This window comes from Bos mutus, chromosome 20 (assembly GCF_027580195.1).
Source record: "Bos mutus isolate GX-2022 chromosome 20, NWIPB_WYAK_1.1, whole genome shotgun sequence".
In the NCBI taxonomy this organism is placed as follows: Eukaryota; Metazoa; Chordata; class Mammalia; order Artiodactyla; family Bovidae; genus Bos; species Bos mutus.
In genome coordinates, this window is record NC_091636.1 from 30,453,652 (window position 1) to 30,476,319 (window position 22,668).

Genomic DNA, 22,668 nt, shown 5'->3' on the forward strand with positions numbered 1-22,668 from the left:
TCTTCAGAATGGACTGGTTGGATCTCCTTGCAGTCCAAGGGACTCTAAAGAGTCTTCTCCAACACCACAGTTCAAAAGCATCAATTCTCCGGCACTCAGCTTCCTTCACAGTCCAACTCTCACATCCATACATGACCACAGGAAAAACTATAGCCTTGACTAGACGAACCTTTGTTGGCAAAGTAATGTCTCTGCTTTTGAATATGCTATCTGCTGCTGCTAAGTCGCTTCAGTCGTGTCTGACTCTGTGCGACCCCATGCACGGTGGCCCACCAGGCTCCCCCGTCCCTGGGATTCTCCAGGCAAGAACACTGGAGTAGGTTGCCATTTCCTTCTCCAATGCATGAAAGTGAAAAGTAAAAGTGAAGTCTCTCTGTCATATCTGACTCTTAGCAACTCCATGGACTGCAGCCTCTCAGGCTCCTCCGTCCATGGGATTTTCCAGGCAAGAGTATTGGAATGGGGTGCCATTGCCTTCTCTGGAATATGCCATCTAGGTTGGTCATAACTTTCACCCCATTTAAAAAAGAAGTATTTCCTTATTTTGTAATAAGAAACCATCATTGCCTGATGTCATTTTGCATAGACTTGCCAGTTGCCTTTGAGACTAGGGTTTGGGGGTTAAGGCTGACCCCCAGGTAAACACGTGGAGTCAGGGGCCATCTTCGGCCTTGAGCCTGTGTGGTCAGTCCTCTTTAACCCCAGGTACTCACCCTGTGAGGCTCCCCTGGTGACCCAGATGGTAAGGAATCTGCCTGCAATGAGGGAGACCTGAGTTCAGCTGGGAGGATCCCCTGAAGGAGGGAATGGCTATCCACTCCAGTACTTGTGCCTGGATAATCCTATGGACAGAGGAGCCTGGCGGGCTACATTCCATGGGGTTGCAAACAGCAGGACACAATTTTGCAACTAACGCTTTCCCTCATCCTGTCGTTTCCTTAGTACCTCCCCAGACATACCTGCTCTGGTCCATCCATTGATTCCATCATGGGCCCTAAGAGTGAGTACGGTGTCCTGGGAGTCAGGCTAGGGACAGGTAATAGCCACAGAGGCTGGGTGACTGGGGACTGCTTGTTCCCTGCCTCTTTGTGATTTGGTCAATTATGTATATTTTCCTGTTCTTTTTGCTCTGGCCTCAAAAAGATGCTCTGACATCGTCATGAATAAGCACTTGATGCGCTGAGCTGAAAAGCGTGCCCAGGGCGGAGGGTGGGGAGATGGTTTAGGGGTCTCTGTCGGTTGGAGGGTTGCCCGCCCCAGTTTGCCCGTGTATTTGTTTTGGAACATGTGCTGTTGCAGGCTTGGATAGTTTTTGACACATCAACACATAATTCTGTCTCTTCACATTTTCATTGACTGTGTGGAATCCATTTGAAAAGGAAGTACAGAGGGCTGTAAGGGTAGCCTCATTCTGTCTACAGCTCATGACCCAGTCTTGGCCAGGAGCAGCCTGATCCTGCCTGTGCCAACATGCAACCCTTGGCTTATGCTCATCCTGGGTCCTACATGTATCAGTGGTCCTCTCTGTATTAGTGTTTCCCCCTACTCTCCAGGCCCCTGATCCCTGTGTCTTAGGGTGTGGATGGGAGTCTAGGCAGGCAGATGCATAAAGCAGCAGCCCTTTGTACTGATTTCAAGCTTTGCTCTTCTCTGTCCCCCTTTTGGTTCATGTCTCATGCTCCTGAGAACCTTCTGGTGGTGTGATCCGGGAAGCAGTGAGAACCACTAGCGGAGACAGTTTTGGCCCTTGTCTCGGGTTCCTTCCACCATCTCTTACGTCATGCAGGCTGCTGTTTCATGTTCCCCGACACCCCATCTGCCCCCACCTCCCCTGGCTTTGCCTCTGGCTGTTTCACCTCTCAGATCCTTGATTGTGATCTGCATCTCTTGCTGCATATCTGAAGCCTCAAACAGCTTTCAGTGATTTTTTTTTTCCCTGCCTTTCTTAGGCTCTTGAAGAGCAAGAAGGCACGTCAGAGGAGAAACCAGATATGCCCTCCAGCGCTGCAGAAACTGAAGAAGGTATGCATGCTCCTTCCCCACCTGGGGAACTCAGAAAGTGCTCAGCATTCTCTAGTCAATTGCGAGTTGAAGTGTGTGGAGAAGGAGAGCAGGAGCCGATGGACTCGGAGGCAAGAGTAGGTTGCTCTGGGGCCGCAGGGCCCAGAGTTCCTTCAGCAGCACTGACCAAAGGTACTGTGCGTTTCCACTTTTTACTCAGTCACATTTACTGGTTTCCTCCCACAGTGCTTGGGGGGCCTCTCCTGACATTCAGAGGGCGTTCCCCTCATTACCAAGGTCAGTCTGTTCCATTCAGTCCTCCTTCACTCTCCCGTTCTCCAGCTCTTTCCACCTCTGTGGAGCCTCTGCTCTGTGCTGGGCAAGTGGGTCCTAGAGGATGGAGGTTGTGAGGGTGTCCTGATTGTCGTGGGGTCCGGGGAGCTCCGCCGCTGTGCAGAGGTGAGTGGTGAGGGGTGCTGAGTGTCTTCAGGGTCCAGGCGGCCCCACCCAACCCAGGCTGTCCTCCACAGTGGTTCACGTCGCGGATGACGCTTCAGAGGCTGAATGTCTGAATCTGCTCGAGGTGGGTGTCCATAGCAAGAGGTGTGTGTTTGAAAATGCATCCTCAATACCCTGTTCCACATCATAACGAGGAGTCGTGTTGATGGCACACTTGCATGTAACATCCAGCTTATTTGTAGAATATGATACTTTCTTGTTTTCTCCAACTTGGCACCTTATTAGGGCATGTGATCTCTACTTCAGTTTAGGTTCTTTCCCCTTCAACACACACAAGTAGATCTGATCTGTTGGCAAGTCCTAGTGACAAGTCCAGTTTAAAAAAAAAATCTCTTTTTTAAGTTATGAAAGTATGATAACCCATTTACAGGAGACTTGGAACAAACAGAATACGGTTATATATGGTTCCATTATATATTACAATTGTTTTTTAAGTAGATAAATTAAGATTTTTAGTTGGAGTTTCAATATCAAGCTCTCAAAAATTAATAGAATGACTATACAGAGAAGTAGGATATAGTAGACCTGAAAAGCACTATAAACCAACTCAACATGATTAAGATTTATACAATTTTCACACAATAGTAGGATACAAATTCTGTTCAAATTCCTGGAGACTGTAAACTCAGAGACACTGGAACATATCCAGGGACATAAAACAAGGTGAAAAAATTTCATGGTCTAGAGGTATTGAAATAATACAGAGTCTCTTCTCTTATCACCATGGAATTATATTGGAAATCAACATCAAAAGATATCTGAAAATAATCCACATAGTTTCAAGTGCAGTATGACATTTACGAAAAGAGATCTTTGACTTAGCCATTGAAAGACTCAATAAAGTTAGAATGAGAAAAACACAGAAAGTGATTGCAGAGAAAGCATTTAAATGAGAAATTAGTACCAAAAGAGAAATTAATATTAAAGATACTTTAAAGAAAATCCCCTGTATTTGGAAATTAAATGTCCACTTTTAAATGATGAGTGTATCTAAGAAGCCGTAACAGGGAACATTGGAAAATATTTGTAATAGAATAAAAATGAAAAGAGAATTTATCAGAATTTGTTGCATGCAGCTGAAGCTGCTCAATACAGTTAAATACTTGAATAACATATGAAAACAAATAGTAGACACTATGGGCTGCAGTCCATGGGGTCGCTAAGAGTCGGACACGACTGAGCGACTTCACTTTCACTTTTCACTTTCATGCATTGGAGAAGGAAATGGCAACCCACTCCAGTGTTCTTTTCTGGAGAATCCCAGGGACGGTGGAGCCTGGTGGGCTGCCGTCTGTGGGGTCGCACAGAGTCGGACACGACTGAAGCGACTTAGCAGCAGCAGCAGCATAAAATTTTGTGAAATTTGAAAAATATTTGTACTTTACTTATTAATACTATATCACTCGTTAACTTCCTTTTTTTTTTTTTTTTTAACAGTGTAGTACTTTTTTATATTCTTAGAATTGGATTAGAAGTTTCAAGCCTTATTCAAACTTTTAAAAAATCACTAAGATAATAAATTTTCTAGACTTTTAGCAGTAATACCAGATGCCAAATACATGGAACTATATCAAAGTTTTCAGTGAAAATAAATTAGAAATCTAACATTCTATTCATACTAAGTCAAACAAGTGGAATCAAAATGTCATAATTTTTCTAGCTAGGCAAAAATTCATAAATTTTCTAAAATATGCATTATATTATACATACTGTATACACACATGTATCCGAAAGCTTTTCTACTACTTTTGAAAAAGGCTTGAGAAAGAACAACAACAACAACAACAAAAAGAGACAGAAATTGGGAAACGTAATGAAATGGGAGCACTGAATGTGAAACAGAACAAGAGAAGCAAACTAGATAAAAGTAAATGATCATCATATTGTCCAGTTGTTTTTAAACATGGCTGCTCATCAGAAAGACATCTGGAGCTTTGGGGAAAAGTAGCAGTACTTAGGCATTTGTATTTTTCAAGAAATTCCAAGGTAATTCTATTATGCGTCTGATTTTAAAAAGTGATTACAGGTTTCTGTATTAAATGGTAGTTTTAGTGATATAGAATTCTATTATTTTCTGTTGACCAATCATGATACAATGATATCATGTAATAGTTACATAATCACAATAATAGAAGATGTTTTTGCTATTTTATATTTTTACTATTTAAAAATATTATACTTTCAGTATTTAAAAAAAAATAGTAAAAGATGGAGTTGACAATTTGGAACTGGCACAGTAAAACAAGCTGTCCTGGCACATTACAAGTGCTTCAGGAGTCATGGGCAAATAACACTGAGAGAACTTTGTGGCGTGTGATGGTGGAGTGGCCAGGGAAAGCTGCTTGGTGGAGGTGACCCCAGTGCTGTGATCTAAGAGAGGGAAGGGAATTCTAGACAATAGGAATATGTACAGTACAGAGTCCTGAGTCAGATAATGCACTGGGGAAAATGCAGGCCGCTTTTTGGCCCTGGAGTATAGGGGTGTGTGTGTGTGTGTGTGTGTGTGTGTGTGTGTGTGTGTGTGAGAGAGAGAGAGAGAGAGAGAGAGATGCCAGGAACATAGACCTGCAAGGGTGGCAGATCTGCAGGGCTTGTACACAAGGCAAGGAATCGGAACTCCACCCTGACAGCTCTGGAAACTGTTTTAAGCAAATTAGTTCAGGTTGTTATTTAGGAAGCGCACTCTTCGAGACTGTGGAGAATGGGTTAGACGGGCCAGGGGCTGCCACACGGGATGCGGAAGAGGGTCTGCGCCAGAGCAGTGGGAGGAGATTGGAGATGGAGGGATGGAGGGGGACTGTCCTGAAGGTGTAGGGTGTCAGTGGTGAGGGAGAAGGGTGATTCTTCCATCCCTGGTGTGTCGCCGAGTAGGATAGGCCTTATAAGAAGCAGGATCATGTCAAAATATACTCAGTTTTATAGAGGTTGAATTTGGTGGGCCCCAGGGTCAGCCATATTAATATACCTGGCTGCCAGCTGGACCGAAATCACTCAATCAATAAGCAAAAGAATTTGGATACAAACACAAGTTCTCTAATGCCAAGTAATTAATGTGTGTATTTTACAGACCTTATAGACAGTGCTTGGATGTTTATACCCTTGTTATAAACATGTTAGAAGCTGTGTGTACATTCCGGCAGAGGGCAGTATTTAGCTAAAATGAAAACCTCCAATTTGTTTTTGTTCATTCAAAAGCCTGCAGGCAACTCAGCTGGAAGAACAAAACCTTTTGAGTGTAAGAGCTTGATTTTTTCCCCGCCTTTAAGCCCCAAAGTAAACCTTCCCTTTGAGATATCATAGAAGATTCTTAATAGATCATGTTTTTCTACTCCTCCTGGGGTATAGGGGGATGTTTTAAGTGTGTATCTATAGCTACCATTGATTAAAAGACAATAATAGCTTTAACTTAGAAATATACTTTTCCCTATTACTGTGATAAATGTTTTTATTATTGTCTCTGAATCGATTATGTTTCCATAATTTCATGATTGTAATTGTTCTCCCAGAATGATGAGATGTTATTGCAAATGAAATAAATGGCCAAAAGGTCACTCATTTTCACTATGCTTGGAGGAATAAGCTAATTATTAGTGTGTATTGATCCACCAACTGACTCCATTTTGTCTCTTGCCATCTTTGTCCTCATTTGATCTCCTATTCTAGTAGTTCCTAAGGAGCATTGTATAGAATACCAACCTTGGAAAATGCTCTGAAGAATAAGAATTCTTTGTCCAAATAAGTAGAGATGCTGCACATGAAACCCCTCTGTTGGAAATTGTGTGTCAGTTGCTCAGCTGTGTCCGACTCTTTGCGACTTTGCAAATCAAGAATACATTTAATGTTTTGTAGGTTCTAGTAAGTCTTGTAGTCAAGAAACCTGTGTTTCTTCTTTAACCCAGGAGTTCTCTGACGTGATCATGGGAGAATTCCCTTTTTCTTCATTTTCAACATCTTATGAAAATGATCTGTGGAAGGTGCTTTGGGAATGTTACTCTTCATCTCTCCTGATTCTGCCCTTTCTCAAGCTTATTATGTCCTCTCTTTTGTCCATCATGTGGATTCTGTCCATATCTTAGTATATAATTCTCACACCGAGAAGGGGATTGGAAGGCATTTTTAAAACTGTACTCATGGTCATCTTGAATGCTGAGCTCACACAGCCCACTGTACTTTTTAATGTTGTTTGGGAGGCTGTTACCTGCCTAGATTGTATGGGGCTATAAAATACAGCCATTGCAACACTACTGACCACTATGTGAATCCATTTGCTTCTATTATTTTGCCGTTTTAAAAAGCCCTGTGTAATTGTCTCAAATTTTACGCGACTGGTCTTTTACATTGTTGCCTTCTTACCACAAATTATCTTGCACATTCTCTTTAACAAGGAAATAGGGAGTTGGGCTTGGAACCTGAATGCCAGACACCAAGGGAGAGGGAGGAATTGTGTCCTTCAGGGCCGGGGTGGCAGTTTCAGCCAGCTCAGAGGGGCTTCCCGCTCGCTGTCTCGTGCGGAAGGCGGAGGGGCCGGGGGTCCACATGCAAGAGCCGATCTAGGCAGCAGGCAGGCACCCTGCACACCCACTGACTTACTGCTCAGTGAGCCTCTGATGAGTGCTGCACTCTGCCAGGCACTGTGCTCCTTACTGGTCAGGAAGCAGTCCCCAAAAGGACCAAGAGGAAGAAAAACCCTTCATCTCAAGGAGTGTGCTTGCTCTGACTTCCTCTCGCGTCTCTGTGGAGGGACAGGCACTGCTCGAGGTGCTGGGTGTGCTGCTGGGAGCCGAGCTAAGTTTGCACACTCGCAGAGCACACCTCCCCGTGGCGCTGGAGAGGGACACTTTTGGGAGTCAGGAGTCACATTGGGGCCACAAGGAGGTGGTAGCAGAGAGGGGTCACGTAACTTGTGTGAGGTGACAGCTTGCTCAGGCAGTCAGGACTCAGGTGGGTACGGTCTTACCCACCATGCTGTAGATACCCGCCACCCTTCTGTCACAGAACATTTGTATGCTTAGACTTTGGACTGCTGCTCTGGAGTCCTCTCCAGCTTTTGTACGATGGAAAAGTGCAAAACTGGAGTCCTTGCCTAGAAGTGAGCTGTTTTCCACATGACTGACCTGTCTGCTATGATGAGAGGTTGTGACCCACATGCAGAGACATGTCTTGATGACACACCAGCAACAAGCAGCCTCTGCTCAAAACCTCAGCTCTGCCATGAGCTGACTGCTCAACAGGATGCAAGGGACTCCGCTGTGTTTCCTTTTGTGGAAAATGGAGTGGGAGTGTCATTTCATACTTCCTTCAAAATAAGGTTTAAATGAGAAAATACAGGTGGGGCACCTTGACCAGTATCTAACCAGGGATGCTTAGCCAACGCTGTCTCGAGATGAGTGTGAGTTACAGCATGCGGCTGGACTTGGTGGTGATCATGTGCGTCATGATATCAGGGCATAGCTCTTCATGTCGCAGTGACCGGGTGAGCAGATCTTTCGCTTGAGCGTTCTTTAGACGGGGGTGCAGCTCTTCTCTGTGTGCTCTGAGTGATGCGGGAAGAGGTTGTTGTGTGGTGGGTTCTCCTTTTTTCTAAAAAGGTTTTATTAAAGTATAGTTGATTTATAATGTGTTTGTTTCAGGTGGACAGTCAAATGAATTAGTTATACATGTACAAGAGGTTTTATTAAAGTATAGTTGATTCACAATGTTGTGTTTGTTTCAGGCAGACAGTCAAGTGAATCAGTTACACGTGTACATACATCCACTCTATCATGGAGTCTTTCGCATACAGGCCATTACAGAGCATTGAGTAGAGTACTGCGCTATACAGTATGTTCTTACTAGTTATCTGTTTTATATCCAGTAGTATGTTTATGTAAATCCCAGTCTTCCAGCTTATCCCTCCCCTTCTTCCCCCTGGTACCCATAAGTCTGTTTTATCTGTAACTGTATTTCCGTTTTGTAGATAGATTCATTTGTACCAACTTTTTTCTTTTGTATTTCACACAGGAGCCAAATCATTTGATCGATTCTCCTTATTTGAACCTCTTCTGTGAAATATTATTGGGAAAACCAAGAGTTGTTTTATCCATGCAGACTTTCCTTTCCAAGATTTTTTCGTTTTAAATACTGTGGCTTTGTGTATCTTTTTGGAACTGTTGAATATGGTTCCAGTGTCTTGTCAAGATGCAGATCCTTTATCTAGGATAGCTGGGGCCTGAGGCGTTGGGGATTTAGGATAGCCCTTGCAAAGGCTGTTCTGCAGGGGTGATTACTCATCTGGGAACACAGCTCTTATTTTAACCCCATTGTGAAATGTCCATCCAAGGGCTTGGTCAGCGTTGTTTACCTTGAAGTCAGGTACTTGGGCATTTGCAAGACAATTACCAATCACACCCAGAGAATGTACTTCGTAACCCCAGGAAGTCATCTGTGTTTCTTTCATTTGACAGGGAGTTCAGCCTTCTCTCTGTTTCTTTTAGTATCTGACTTTGCCAGTCCACTTTTTCCCACCTGTCCCCAGAAAAGAATCAGTTTCATCATTAGAAGTCCAAGGGTTAAAATAAGATACCAAGCTGATATAATGTCCATTTTGTGTATTATTACAATCAGATCAGATCAGTCACTCAGTCGTGTCCGACTCTTTGCAACCCCATGAATCGCAGCACACCAGGCCTGCCTGTCCATCACTAACTCCCAGAGTTCACCCAGACTCACGTCAATTGAGTCAGTGATGCCATCCAGCCATCTCATCCTCTGTCATCCCCTTCTCCTCTTGCCCCCAATCCCTCCCAGCATCAGAGTCTTTTCCAATGAGTCAACTCTTCACATGAGGTGGCCAAAGGACTGGAGTTTCAGCTTTAGCATCATTCCTTCCAAAGAAATCCCAGGGCTGATCTCCTTCAGAATGGACTGGTTGGATCTCCTTGCAGTCCAAGGGACTCTCAAGAGTCTTCTCCAACACCACAGTTCAAAAGCATCAATTCTTCGGCACTCAGCCTTCTTTACAGTCCAACTGTCACATCCATACATGACCACAGGAAAAACCATAGCCGTCACTAGATGGACCTTTGTTGGCAAAGTAATGTCTCTGCTTTTGAATATGCTATCTAGGTTGGTCATAACTTTCCTTCCAAGGAGTAAGTGTCTTTTAATTTCATGGCTGCAGTCACCATCTGCAGTGATTTTGGAGCCTAGAAAAATAAAGTCTGACACTGTTTCCACTGTTCCCCATCTATTTCCCATGAAGTGATAGGACCAGATGCCATAATCTTCGTTTTCTGAATGTTGAGCTTTAAGCCAACTTTTTCACTCTCCACTTTCACTTTCACCAAGAGGCTTTTTAGTTCCTCTTCACTTTCTGCCATAAGGGTGGTGTCATCTGCATATCTGAGGTTATTGATATTTCTCCCGGCAATCTTGATTCCAGCTTGTATTAGCATTTTCTCGGGCTTCCCTTGTGGCTCAGCTGGTAAAGAATCTGCCTGGAATGCAGGAGACCTGGGTTTGATCCCTGGTTTGGGAAGATCCCCTGGAGAAGGAAATGGCAACCCACTCCAGTATTCTTGCCTGGAAAATCCCATGGATGGAGGAGCCTGGTAGGCTACAGTCCATAGGGTTGCAAAGAGTCAGACACGACTGAGAGACTTCACTTTCACTTTCAGTATTTTCTCAGACACATAAAAATTCTCCATCTTACCTCTCCCAGTTCATCATAGAATTAAAGAATCCTAATTTGAGCTGGAAAGAATCTTGGATTTCTCAGAACTCATCTGAGTACAGCCAATTTTGCCTCATTCTGCTCTAGCTAGGTCAGATTAGCAGGAGTCGGGGAAGGACAAGCATTTACTAAGCATATTAACTGAGGAGTCTGATATGGTTGAAATAAGCTCAAGTTGAAGGTATAATTAAGGAGTTTTTATTTATTTATTTTTTCTGAATTGAAATATAATCCAAGTGTGAAATCTTAGGGACATGACAGTATTCCTAAGAGAAAATTGAATCCTGTTTATGTTGTTGAAAGATGACTTTGCCTCATTTTATTCAAGCAGTTGAGTAAATCAAGAAAATTATGTCCTAACCTCAATTTGAAATACAATGACTTAGAGCTTCCGCTTAGTTGATAGTTGCAACCAAATTTGGGGGCTGAGGATACCTTTTTTTTTTTTTTTTTTAACCTCATGAATTAATTTTTGACTGATTGAGATTTTATGGGGCTGGGGGTGGGAGAGAGTACACACTGGAGATGTAAATATATATATATATAAAATAAAAAATATTAAACATAGAGCTGTCATATGACCCAGTGATGACACTCCTAGATATATGCTCAAGAGAAATGAAAACATAGATCTACTTAAACTTGTACACAAATGTTCAAAGTGGCATTATTGATAACTGCCAAAAAAGTGGAAACAATCCAAAAAGTCCCTCAGCTGAGAAATGGAGACACAAAAATGCGATCTATCTATACAATGGAGATAGATGGTATTTGGTGGTAAAAGTGGTGAGGTCCTGACGATTGTGACGTGTATGGACCTTGATAACAAGCTTGGTGAAAGAAGCCAGTTACAAAAGACCATATATTGTACGATTCCATTATGTGAAATATCCAAAATGACATCCATTAAGACAGAAAGTAGTTAGTGGTTACTGAGGGCTCGGGCGGAAGTGGTGGTGGTTGGGGAGAAATGAGTAGCGAGAGTTAATGGATATGGTGTTTCTTGTTGGGGTGATGAAAATGTTCTAAAACTGGTTGTGGTGAGGATTGCACAACTCTGAGTATGTTAAAAATCATTGAATTGTATACTTTAAATGGATGAGTAGTATGGTATTGAATTATACCTTAAAGCTGTTACATATACACACGCACACACACACACATATATATATATACACACACACATGCACACATATATACACACACAAATACAAATATACAGTTACAAATATATATGTGTATGTGTGAAGAGACTATACTAAGCCATTAGTGGTGGTTTTAGAGATTGTTTTTCTTAGTCCCTTTCAAGTTTTCTTAATTACTTTTGTGGCTCAAAAAAGTGTTATGAATCATTTAAATTAAAAAACCCAGTATGTATTTTTTTTTAAAAAAAGGTGTTTTAATTTCTTTCTGAAAGAATGCAGAGTAGAAAGAGAAAAATTATATCATAAAAGATGATGTTTCAGAGTTGTTTGAGGTCTTCTCTCCTGATGCCCTCTCCCTGACTGCTTGTCCTGGGCCACAGTGGGAACCTGGTTGAGGTTGAGCTTGGTGCACTGGCAGGACTGTTGGAGCGCATGGACCAACTGGGCTCATGCTGACATTGCTGTGGATAAGTCTCTCATTGTTTCTTCTAGTCTACATTTATACTGGGAAGGCCAAATGATAGTTCTTGCTAGTATTCCTAATAAGAAAAAAAAGTTATAATTCCTTCAGTGAAAAAGGTATAATGGAGATACTGAAACAAAAGATCAGAGTTATGATTACCTCTGAACTGAGAGTGGTAGACGTCACAGATATTTTCAAATTTTTTCCTGTTGCCATTGTAATTCTCTAGTAGTTGTGAATCAGACATGCACATGCACACATGGATAAAACATTAAGGTGATTCATGGAAGTGAAGTTATTAGTGAAACTCCAGTGTGTAACTGGAGAGGAAAGGGTGGCTTGGGGCTTGCGGAGCTGGAGGAGTTGGGGGAAGCCAGGGGAAAGGCATTATCTGTCTCATCAACCTGGCAGTTCAGAAGTTGTGACGAAATAATGCTTGTATTGAAAGTGTTTGGATTAGTAATTTTAAAAAGTGACCAACTTTCCCTTGTCCCTAATGATCTACTCTATCTCATCAGTTACTTTGGGCCATTGGATCCTAATCAAGGAAAGAAGCATTTGTTCAGCACCTGTAGTATGGAAGGCACCCTGCTTGGTCCTGGAGATGCAAGTGATGGACTTAAATTGATTGGACCCAACCTTCCCAGTGCCTGTAGTCTTTTGGGAGAAGAGGATTCATTCCAAGACTGTGAACTACCCTGTGAGACCTTTTTTGGGCATTGGTGGGGCAGGAGAGCAAGCTGAGAGCATGACTCTTTTTTCCTTTGTGCTTTTGGTGCCGCCCTTCATGTCTAACCCAGCTGGGGACTTGATTGTAGAGAGTTGAGCCTGAGGTAGGAGGGAAGCTGCAGTAGTTGTCTGGCTGCCTCTGATCCAGGTTCTTTTTGCTTCTTCCTGGGGTAGGGGTCAGCCGGCACAGCAAATTGTAGTTGAAGAATACTGAGCAGCCCGTATTTTTGATGTAGCTTTCTCATTGCTTAAGTCTAACCTCTGTGGTCCCATTTCTCAAAAGGAGACAGTATGGTTTGTGCACAGAATTGAGATCTGTTAGGCTAATCTGTTTCTTAACAAGACATTGATATTAATCTTACAGCTACTCCATCCTGTGTTGAAAACCCTGTTTGCTGGTGCAGTGTCCCTGGTGAACATGAATATTAGAGATTACTTCTTGTTCTATTATAGTTTGGCAATAAAGAACATGTTTATGATGTTTGGTAAGTCTGATTTAGGAGGGGGTGATCTTTACTTCTGGGTGGGCCTTGAAGGCAAGATTCAGTAAGTAAGTAAAGTCGCTCAGTCGTATCCGACTCTTTGCGACCCCATGGACTGTAGCCTACCAGACTCCTCTGTCCATGGGATTTTCCAGGCAATCATACTAGAGTGGATTGCCATTTCCTTCTCCAGGGGATCTTCCCAACCCAGGGATTGAACCTGGGTCTCTCTCATTGTAAACAGACGCTTTACTGTCTGAGCCACCAGGGTTAATAGGCCTTTAAAACAGAATAGCTTGGGTTTACTGATACCATTATCCGCTGAAGGTTGCTATAGCAATGAGTAGTTTGATTGCACTCTGCAATTGGTGGTGCAATGGCTGAGTGTAAAAGGATCCTAGGCATTTAGCAGAAACTCTGCTGGAGCAATTAAACTCCAGTGGAAGGAGTGCCAAATTCTTTAAAACCTCTAAGATGTAGTTCTGTATCATTCTAAATTAATTAAAGATACATTATTGTCACAAGTATTTTTAATGATTTTGAGATAAAGGCTTTATAGCTTTGAAAGTTCTTAAAATGATAAAGTACACATTCTATGAAGACATCTGTTTTAACATAGTTTGCACTATTTGCTTGAATATTGAACAGAATTGGTTTAGACTGGAAGGAAAATGTAGGCTGGCTGTATATGAAGATTAGCCTTTTGAGAGGGGCAGGGAGATGGAATCCAAACACCCCACAGGGGTGGACTCTGAACAGATTACGGGTGAACACACCCTTTGTTGCTGCAGGTGGATTACCTGACAGAGATTTCTTCATCAGCAACCCTGAAAAAAATGTGTATTCTTCTTCTGAATCAGCGCTATGGGTGCAGAATTCTTTTGAGATGCAGAATTCGTATCATTTAAGAGTATGTGGTCTAAAATGGCTCTAAAGTAATATCCAGTGATGGGCAATAAAAATGTCTGTGGCTCTCTTGCTGTCAGTGCAGATGTGTCTGTTGAAACTTTAGTTCTAGTTTTCTCTTTTTTTTTTTTTTCTATTTTTAACATGTTGGTGGGTCACTGAATTTTTTAGTTTGACTATATATATTTCACAACAGAAGACTTGCTGTGCTCTCATATGGTAAACACTATAGTAGGAGCTTCACATCAGTTTTCTGCATCTGTGCAGTAGGACGGAAACTTTCTCCTAACACAGTGTTTTGGACTTTGGTGCTTAAACAGCAGGCTTTTGAAGGGTGAAGTTGTCTTATTTTGACATTTCCATCAGCGGCCCTGTTGTTCTGCAGATGGTACTCTGCTGCCACCTGGAGGCCTTACTTGGGATGTCCATGTAAAGGTGGGCTGGGATGCTGGACAACAAAAGCTGGATGACAAAAGGCTGGGCATCAGTTACTGTCTTGTCCTTACTCCCTGTTGAGGTCAGTGGTCATGACTACATGAAATTGAAGCTATTGTCCTTTTCATTTTTCATCACAGAGGCTAATATACAGTATGAGTTCAAGAGCAATATATTCTGTGTGTGTGTGTGTGTGCTGGTCGCTCAGTTGTGTCTGACTCTTTGTAATCCCATAGACTGTAGCCCACCAGGCTCCTCTATCCATGGGGATTCTCCAGTCAAGAATACTGAAGTGGGTTTCCATGCCCTCCTTCAGGGCATCTTCCCAACCCAGGGATCAAACCCAGGTCTCCTGCATTGCAGGTGGATTCTTTACCATCTGAGCCACCAAGGAAGCCCAAGAATACTGGTGTAGGTAGCCTATCCCTTCTCCAGGGAATCTTCCTGATACAGGAATCAAACCAGGGTCTCCTGCATTGCAGGCAAATTCTTTACCAGCTGAACTTCCAGGGAAGCCCCAGTATACGCTGAAAAGTGAAAGTGAAAGTTGCTCAGTTGTGTCCGACTCTTTGTGACCCCATGGACTATACAGTCCATGAAATTCTCCAGGCCAGAATACTGGAGTTGGTAGCCTTTCTCTTCTCCAGGGGATCTTCTCAACCTAGGAATCGAACCCAGGTCTCCTGCATTGCAGGCAGCTTCTTTACCAGCTGAGATACTGGGGAAACCCCAATATACTGTGGTGGAGTGCAAATATCTTTTGAACTTGCTTAATGTAAAGCAGGTTCAAAGTTATTGTTATGCAGATTTAAAAAAACACATAATGACTTTGTGTTTGTTGACTTCTCTGCTCCATCCTAATGAAGACCTTAGACTTTTTCTAAGCAGAAATGTGGAAAGAGAGAACCAGCCTTGTTGCTAGGCAGGAAGAAGAGCCTGAATGAATCTACTCAGAGGTGTGAGACCTCTGTGCCTAACAGTAACAGGAGTGGCAGTAGAGGAGGGAATGCCTAGTTAATGCACCTGCCGGGAAAACTAGGGGCTCCCCAGAACTGGCATCCTGCAGAGCCCGGGGGGCAGAGAAGCAGAGGAGGGCCTGGGCCCAAGGTGTTATTATGCGAACACAAATCCTGGTTGAAGATCTCCATCCCACCGCTCTTGTTAGCAGTGCCGTCTCTTCTGTTCTCAGGCCCAAACCTGCTCTCGGTGCTTGCTTCAACCACAGTGGCTCTTGTTTATGGGCAACTGAGTATTTGGGAAGAGAACCAATCAGTCAAGACAGAGAAAAATACACCTTAAGTGGGCCTTCCTGTTCATCCCAGAACATCATGAGCACTGATGCTTCCGGGAAAGCCTTTATGCAGAGCGTGGGCCCCCCCGGGTGCCTGGGGCTGGTGAGGTGGAGCCGGGCACTGTCTGAGGTCCCAGCCCAAGGGCTGGGCTGATGTTTAAGGCTGTTAAGGCTGTTCTTGACTCTAAACCATGGGCAAGGAAAGGCTGAACCTCGTCTAGAACGAGCTAGGCTCTTTTGAAACGTGAAGTCAGTGGTACTGGAGCAAAGAGAAGTGCGGGGTTTCCTCAGGTGGGTACGAGTCACATCCTTAGAACAGGTGCTGTATGGAGAAGCTTCGGTCAGCACGCGGCCTTCCTTCTGGGTTGGGGGGTTTGTTTGTTTAATGGTCATCGTCTTCCTCAGGATTTCCTGTGAGAGCTCCTGGGCTGGCTTGTTTACATCTTGGTCCACACCAAGATAATAGCAGAGCGTGGGCTGTCAGTCATATGCCGCTCTGCGGAGTGTTTTAAGAGCCAAATCTAGAACCGAGTTCCACACAGACAGCTCTGAGCAAATCATTTATATTTGTCATCTAGTTTCTCTTCCCTCCGCCTTTTTTCTTCTTCTTCCTTTTTTTTTTTTTTTTTTAATTTAAAGCATGTTCCTATCAGTGGATTCTGATGAGAATTATTCTTTTTGCAGAGATTAAGAATTCGGGGTGCAGCAGATCATCACCCGGGAAGGAGGGTGTAAAGGTAATGGTTCTCTGCCTGTTTTCCTCTTTGTTCTTCTCTGAGTTGAAGTGGAAGTGAAGATCTGGTGCTAATACACACAGGAAAAACCCAAAGCAAGAAAAACTCAGGGATATGTCCCGAGACATGTTGCGAATAACTTGAATTATTACCTCTATTGAATTTTCGATCTCTACCCTTGATGACTACACCTGGCGGTCTTTCTGGGTTGTATATGTGTCTTGTCTATGCAAGATACTTGAATACATTTTCTAAAACTTTGTACCTGAAGATGGTATCTATAGATGTTTCCCAACAATGCATCTTCAGAAATGAACCTGGGAGATATTCCCTGAATATAATATAGTCTATGGATGGCTTTTAGGCATGCTTCAGCTTGGTACAGATCCTTTGCTTACTTCTGGCTCTTAATACTAAGTACTTGTTAGTACTTAATACTAACTTAGTACAAATACTAAGACTTGTTTTTTCTGTTTACATATGGTGACATGTATAACATGTCTTTCCTAATGTTTTCTTAGCTTGCTTTTTCATTTACAAAAATAAACATTAGTGTTAGCAAGTAAGTAACTTGTAAAAAACCGACCTGACTTCATCTTTTTCAGCGTGTGAAAAGCCCGGTGGTTCCACTGAATGAACATGAGGACCAGGAGAGGCTAGATTTGGGTATGTTCCAACATATGGCTTCCTCTGGCATTCATGTGGGGTATCACAAACACAGGTATGCAGGGGACAAGAAGAAAATCTATTTAGAAATAAAATATTCCTTCCTGGGAGCCGCGTCTGTTTCTTGAAATGCATTTGAGTCTCCATTTACAATCTAAAAAACAAATCAAAACAAAGGAAGGAATCCAAGCTTTTCCTGGACGGTTTTACTCTGAGCACGTGCTGGCTTGGAGCTGGTCGTATGTTACCCTGTTATCCCTATGAGCCAGGCACTACTAGCTTCTGTGTGTAGGTGATATGACCGGGGCCACTGTGGAGAGTAAATGGAGGACTCGAGACTCATAGCTTCATCCACCGGGCCTCAGAATTCCCACGTTTACCTCTGTCCCCCTTTGATACCTGGTGAGGACCCCTTGGAACTGAGTCTGTGGGATCTTTCCCCCGGCCTCAGAAAAAGACCAGATGCTGACCCTGGGGCATGGATCTGACGTGGGTGTCATTTCAAAGGAAGCAGACATTCTCTTGGCAAGAGGAAGGTATTTCTTCCTGTGGCCCTGGGAATTCCCATCCGCTCACAGGCATCATAACTCAGCACTCTGCGAGGGATATCTCCCCACATCTCTTCCTCGAGCCTTTGCTGATTGTTCAGGGCTCATCAGGGCTCCATTCTTACCTTTTGAGTCAGAGCCTGATGAAGCTGTTGGGGGTTTGAGGATATGCACAGGCGGGGCCGTCAGCTGATGCCTCATTTGGGCACCTGAGAAGTGGGAAGCAGAGGATCGAGAAGTTTCTCAGTCAATTTCTTTAGGCTCAGACTGCTCGGACGCCTGGAGAGTGCCGGGGCAGAGCAGCCTTGGGAGCTGCAGCGGGGTGGGGATCGGGGAAAGCAGGACACCTCCCTGGGTGAGAACCAAGGTGGGTGGGTGTGCCGAGTGGAGGGTGCAGAGGGCTCCCTGGGCAGTGTTTTCTCGCCTGGCAGGCACAGAGCAGAGCAATTAGGAAATCAGGGGAATAAAGCAGGGCAAGGGGGAAGCACCCCGCATGCCACTTGGCTGTGCCACAGGCAGAGGTGGTTTCTGGATCTCCTTGCGTGAGGTGCCACTGAAATTTGGATAGAAACTAGACCATCCCCAGCGCTGTGCACTCTTTACTGTTTACGCTATGTAAGGTGTGCGTGTGCTAAGCTGTTTCCGTCGTGTCTGACTCTTTGTCACCCTGTGGATGGTAGCCCGCCTGGCTCCTCTGTTCATGGGGTTTCTCTCGGCAAGAATACTGGAGTGAGTTGCCATGCCCTCCTCCAGGGCATCTTCCCAACCCAGGGATCGAACCCGTGTCTCTTGTGTCTACTGCATTGGCATGCGGGTTCTTTACCCCTAGTGCTGCCTGGGAAGCTACGTAAGGTAAGAGGATAAGAGGAGTACTTTACTTCCAGAAGAGAGGGAGAGGAAGGAGAAGGGAAAACAGGCATGTCCACGTAGATGACTGTCGTGGGCCACCGAAGCCCAGGGTCCGGCCGCTGCTCATGCGTGCAGGATGTCTCCTCTCCAGATTGCATCATGCTTCCAGGAATGTTCGCTTTGAAGAATGTTTACCAAGACAAATTGCTGGTGGGGGGAGGAATGTTGGCTGGTAAAAGGATTGAGTAGCAGGATTATTTTAATTTTAGGCTCTAAACATTCACTCTCTTCTCAAATGGGTATCCGTACTGGGTAAGAAGGTGCATGTTACGGAAACTAGTAACCTGATCGAATGGAAGTTTTTGTCAGTAGCATCATTGTGTCTGAGGAGGGGTGTGATGACGAGTTTGAGAGAGATGAGCCTGTATGCCTTTAATCTCGGTCATTTACGAGGAGGTCTGTGAGTGGTTGTCCATTGTGCAGATTGTCTCTTGCTTTGTTGTTCATCGAAACTTGGTGGGTTAAAAAAATTACCTTATGTGAAGAATGTAATACCTTTTAAAAGAACCTTCTGAACAGACTCACAGACTTAGAGAATGAACTTACGGTTACTGCAGGGGTGGGAGGCGGGGAAGGTTGGGAGGAAGGGGTAGTTAGGGAGTTGGAGATCAACATGAACACACCACTCTATTTAAAATGGGTAACGAACAAGGACCTAGCATATAGCACAAGAGAACTCTGCTCAATGTTATGTGGCAGCCTGGATGGGAAGGGAGTTTGGGGAAGAATGGATACGTGTATATGTTTGGCTGAGTCACTCTGCTGTCCACCGGAAACTATCACAACACTGTTAATCATCTATACTTCAATATAAAATTTAAAAAAGTAAAAAAAAAAAAAAAGTAAAAGAACCTTTGAGACAGAAGAGGGCAGCAAGCAGTGAGCAAGAGTCAGGTGGTAAGCTGCTGTCTGGAACCAGAAACGGCTTTTTCCCGGGGCCGCTTCCAAACTGCTTTACTTCGTATGTGAAGCTGATCTTGTGCTTATTCTCTGAGGCGGTGGGGATTGCTGTGGGGTTGAGGTGCATTTCTTGGCTGCCTTGTAGTATTCAAAGCAGTGTGACGTGAGTTTAGTGTGATCTCGTCAATGATGTCAGTGCTGTTCCAGTGGAAATTTCTGTGACGATGGACGTGTTCTGTATTTGCAGTGTTCAGATCCAGCCAGTGGCCACGTATGTCAGTATAGCGTGTGATGTGTGAGCAGTGTGACTGAGGAACTGCCTTGGAACTACAGCTCTTGCACTGGACAGGGAAGATCCAGAGGAGGTTTCCTCTGTACTGTTGTTGGTGCATCAGAGCATGGACAACCACCTCGACGTTAGTTTATACGCTGAAGATGACTGCTCATGGGAGGAATAATGTCTCCGGTGGGTAGTAGGTGGTAACCCCATCCAAGCCAGTGCCTCTGAGGTGCGTCAGCAGTGAGTCATGATACTGACGTTACATTTATGGTGAGTCCAGAAGCGAAGGCCCCACTCTCTGTGGATATTGTGCAGTCTTGACCTTTTGCTCAGAGGGGAGAGTGTGAGTTGAGGGCCGGGGTCTGACTGTTATGCTGCCGTCGTGAAGAGTAGGACTCTTTGGCGTATGGCGCCTTCACACTCTGGGCAGGTGGGATGCAGTAGAGGGCAAAGCATTTGGAGCAAAAGAAAGAGAGAAGGTAGATGAAATGGGTCCATATGGAAATTAAAAAGGAAGAAGGGGTCTGTTTGGCTTGAGGATACAGGGCTAAATGTGATTAAGAAATCGAAGCTTAACAGTGGGCTGCTGTGAGTGTTATGCAAGGAGACGGGATGCGAACGTGGAGCAGGAAGCATGGCCCTCCTTGGGAAGTACAGCAGGGAGGGTGAATGTCCGCTGCTTGTTGGAAACCCAGCTACCAACAAAGACGCGTTAGACCAGCTCTGGATTGGCAAAGCTGGAAACGACTTGCTTAGTTGTTTATTGTAGTTTAAAAGCAAACTTTACTTTTGAAAGGTTGAATCAAAAAATAAAAACATGTGCCTGGTAAGAAACTAAGATTTCTGGTTGAAAGTTAAGTTCACGACTGAGTACTGTGAAGCAAGAACGCCAGTGTCTTAGGTGGATTATGGAAGCCCCGGGAGGTGACATGCCCCTCTCAGCAAGTGATACTTCAGTGTGAGTGAGCTTGTATATGACAGCCCAGATTTGAAACTGATTTTCCTGCAGTCATTTATCAGCTATTGTTTACATTCAGTTCATTGCGTCTGACCATTTGCGACCCCATGGACTGCAGCACGCCAGGCTTCCCTGTCCATCACCAACTCCCGGAGCTTGCGCAAACTCATGTCCATCGAGTTGGTGAGGCCATCCAACCATCTCATCCTCTGTTGTCCCCTTCTCCTCCTGCCTTCAATCTGTTTGCATTGGACTAAAGATAATTTGTTGAAGTTTACTAAAGCTGTAAGTTATATGAACATTTGGATGGAAAAAAATGAAGGCTTGGTAAGACTGACATGTTAAGACAAGAGCTCTATGAGCATGCTTAACTTTCCCTACAGGGGCAGGTCATAGGGAGGCAGGGTCACTAGGGGACGTGGTGATGGAATTGACCGGTGTCATCTTTTTGCCTGGGGAGTCCTGGTACCTGAAGCTCTGGGTGTGAAGCAGTTCCTTATCTACTGTCCGGCAAGTGGAGAGTGCTGCTGCTGCTGCTAAGTTGCTTCAGTGTGTTCAACTCTATGCGACCCCATAGACGGCAGCCCATCAGGCTCCCCCGTCCCTGGGACTCTCCAGGCAAGAACACTGGAGTGGGTTGCCATTTCCTTCTCCAATGCATGAAAGTGAAAAGTGAAAGTGAAGTCGCTCAGTCGTGCCCAACTCTTAGCGACCCCATGGACTGCAACCTACCAGGCTCCTCCGTCCATGGGAGCCTGATGCAAATGCTTGGGATTTTAAGCATGATATTGTGCTAAATGGAGCTTTCTTGATGGCTCAGACGGTAAAGAATCTGTCAGCAATGTGGGAGACCTAGGTGGTTTGATCCCTGGGTCGGAAAGATCCCCTAGAGAAGAGAATGGCTACCCACTTCAGTATCCTTGACTGGAAAATTCCATGGAGCTTGATGGGCTACAGTCCATGGGATTACAAAGAATTGGACACGACTGAGTGACTAATACACACATTGTGCTAAATAAGCCTTTCAGAAGAAATAACTTTGTCTTTTGTATACAGAAGTAATGACTTCTCACAGTAGAAAACTCTGAAGTTTCAGAAAGAATAGAAAACAAGAAATCACTCCTATAGCTCTGCCACCCCCAAAGCAGCTGCTGCTAGATTTGGGTATGTGTACTACTATTATTGTCCCTGTGCATCTGTGTTTTTGCATGAAGTCTTCATTTCATGCAAAGATGGGCTCGATAAAGGACAGAAATGGTATGGACCTAACAGAAGCAGATGATATTAAGAAGAGGTGGCAAGAATACACAGAAGAACTATACAAAAAAGATCTTCACAACCCAGATAATCATGATGGTGTGATCACTGACCTAGAGCCAGACATCCTCGAATGTGAAGTCAAGTGGGCCTTGGAAAGCATCACTACGAACAAAGCTAGTGGAGGTGATGGAATTCCAGTTGAGCTATTTCAAGTCCTGAAAGATGATGCTGTGAAAGTGCTGCACTCGATATGCCAGCAAATCTGGAAAACTCAGCAGTGGCCACAGGACTGGAAAAGATCAGTTTTCATTCCAATCCCAAAGAAAGGCAATGCCAAAGAATGCTCAAACTACCGCACAATTGCACTCATCTCACATGCTAGTAAAGTAATGCTCAAAATTCTCCAAGCCAGGCTTTAGCAATATGTGAACCGTGAACTTCCTGATGTTCAAGCTGGTTTTAGAAAAGGCAGAGGAACCAGAGATCAAATTGCCAACATCCGCTGGATCATGGAAAAAGCAAGAGAGTTCCAGAAAAACATCTATTTCTGCTTTATTGACTATGCCAAAGCCTTTGACTGTGTGGATCACAATAAACTGTGGAAAATTCTGAAAGAGATGGGAATACCAGACCACCTGACCTGCCTCTTGAGAAATTTGTATGCAGGTCAGGAAGCAAGAGTTAGAACTGGACATGGAACAACAGACTGGTTCCAAATAGGAAAAGGAGTA

The 22,668-nt window shown here is 44.1% G+C and overlaps 1 protein-coding gene across 7 annotated transcripts in view; it reads left to right on the forward strand.

Moving 5' to 3' along the window:
* ARHGEF28 (Rho guanine nucleotide exchange factor 28) overlaps positions 1 to 22,668 on the forward strand; it is a 345,798-nt gene that overhangs the window by 169,221 nt on the left and 153,909 nt on the right. For 6 of the 7 annotated variants that reach the window (XM_070357593.1, XM_070357587.1, XM_070357588.1 and 3 more), the window contains exons 7-9: positions 1,950 to 2,022; positions 16,367 to 16,419; positions 17,022 to 17,082. In XM_070357593.1, the coding sequence (XP_070213694.1) occupies positions 1,950 to 2,022; positions 16,367 to 16,419; positions 17,022 to 17,082 (187 nt within the window). The remainder of the gene's footprint in view (positions 1 to 1,949; positions 2,023 to 16,366; positions 16,420 to 17,021; positions 17,083 to 22,668) is intronic. The other variant, XM_070357589.1, reaches the window with a different exon arrangement.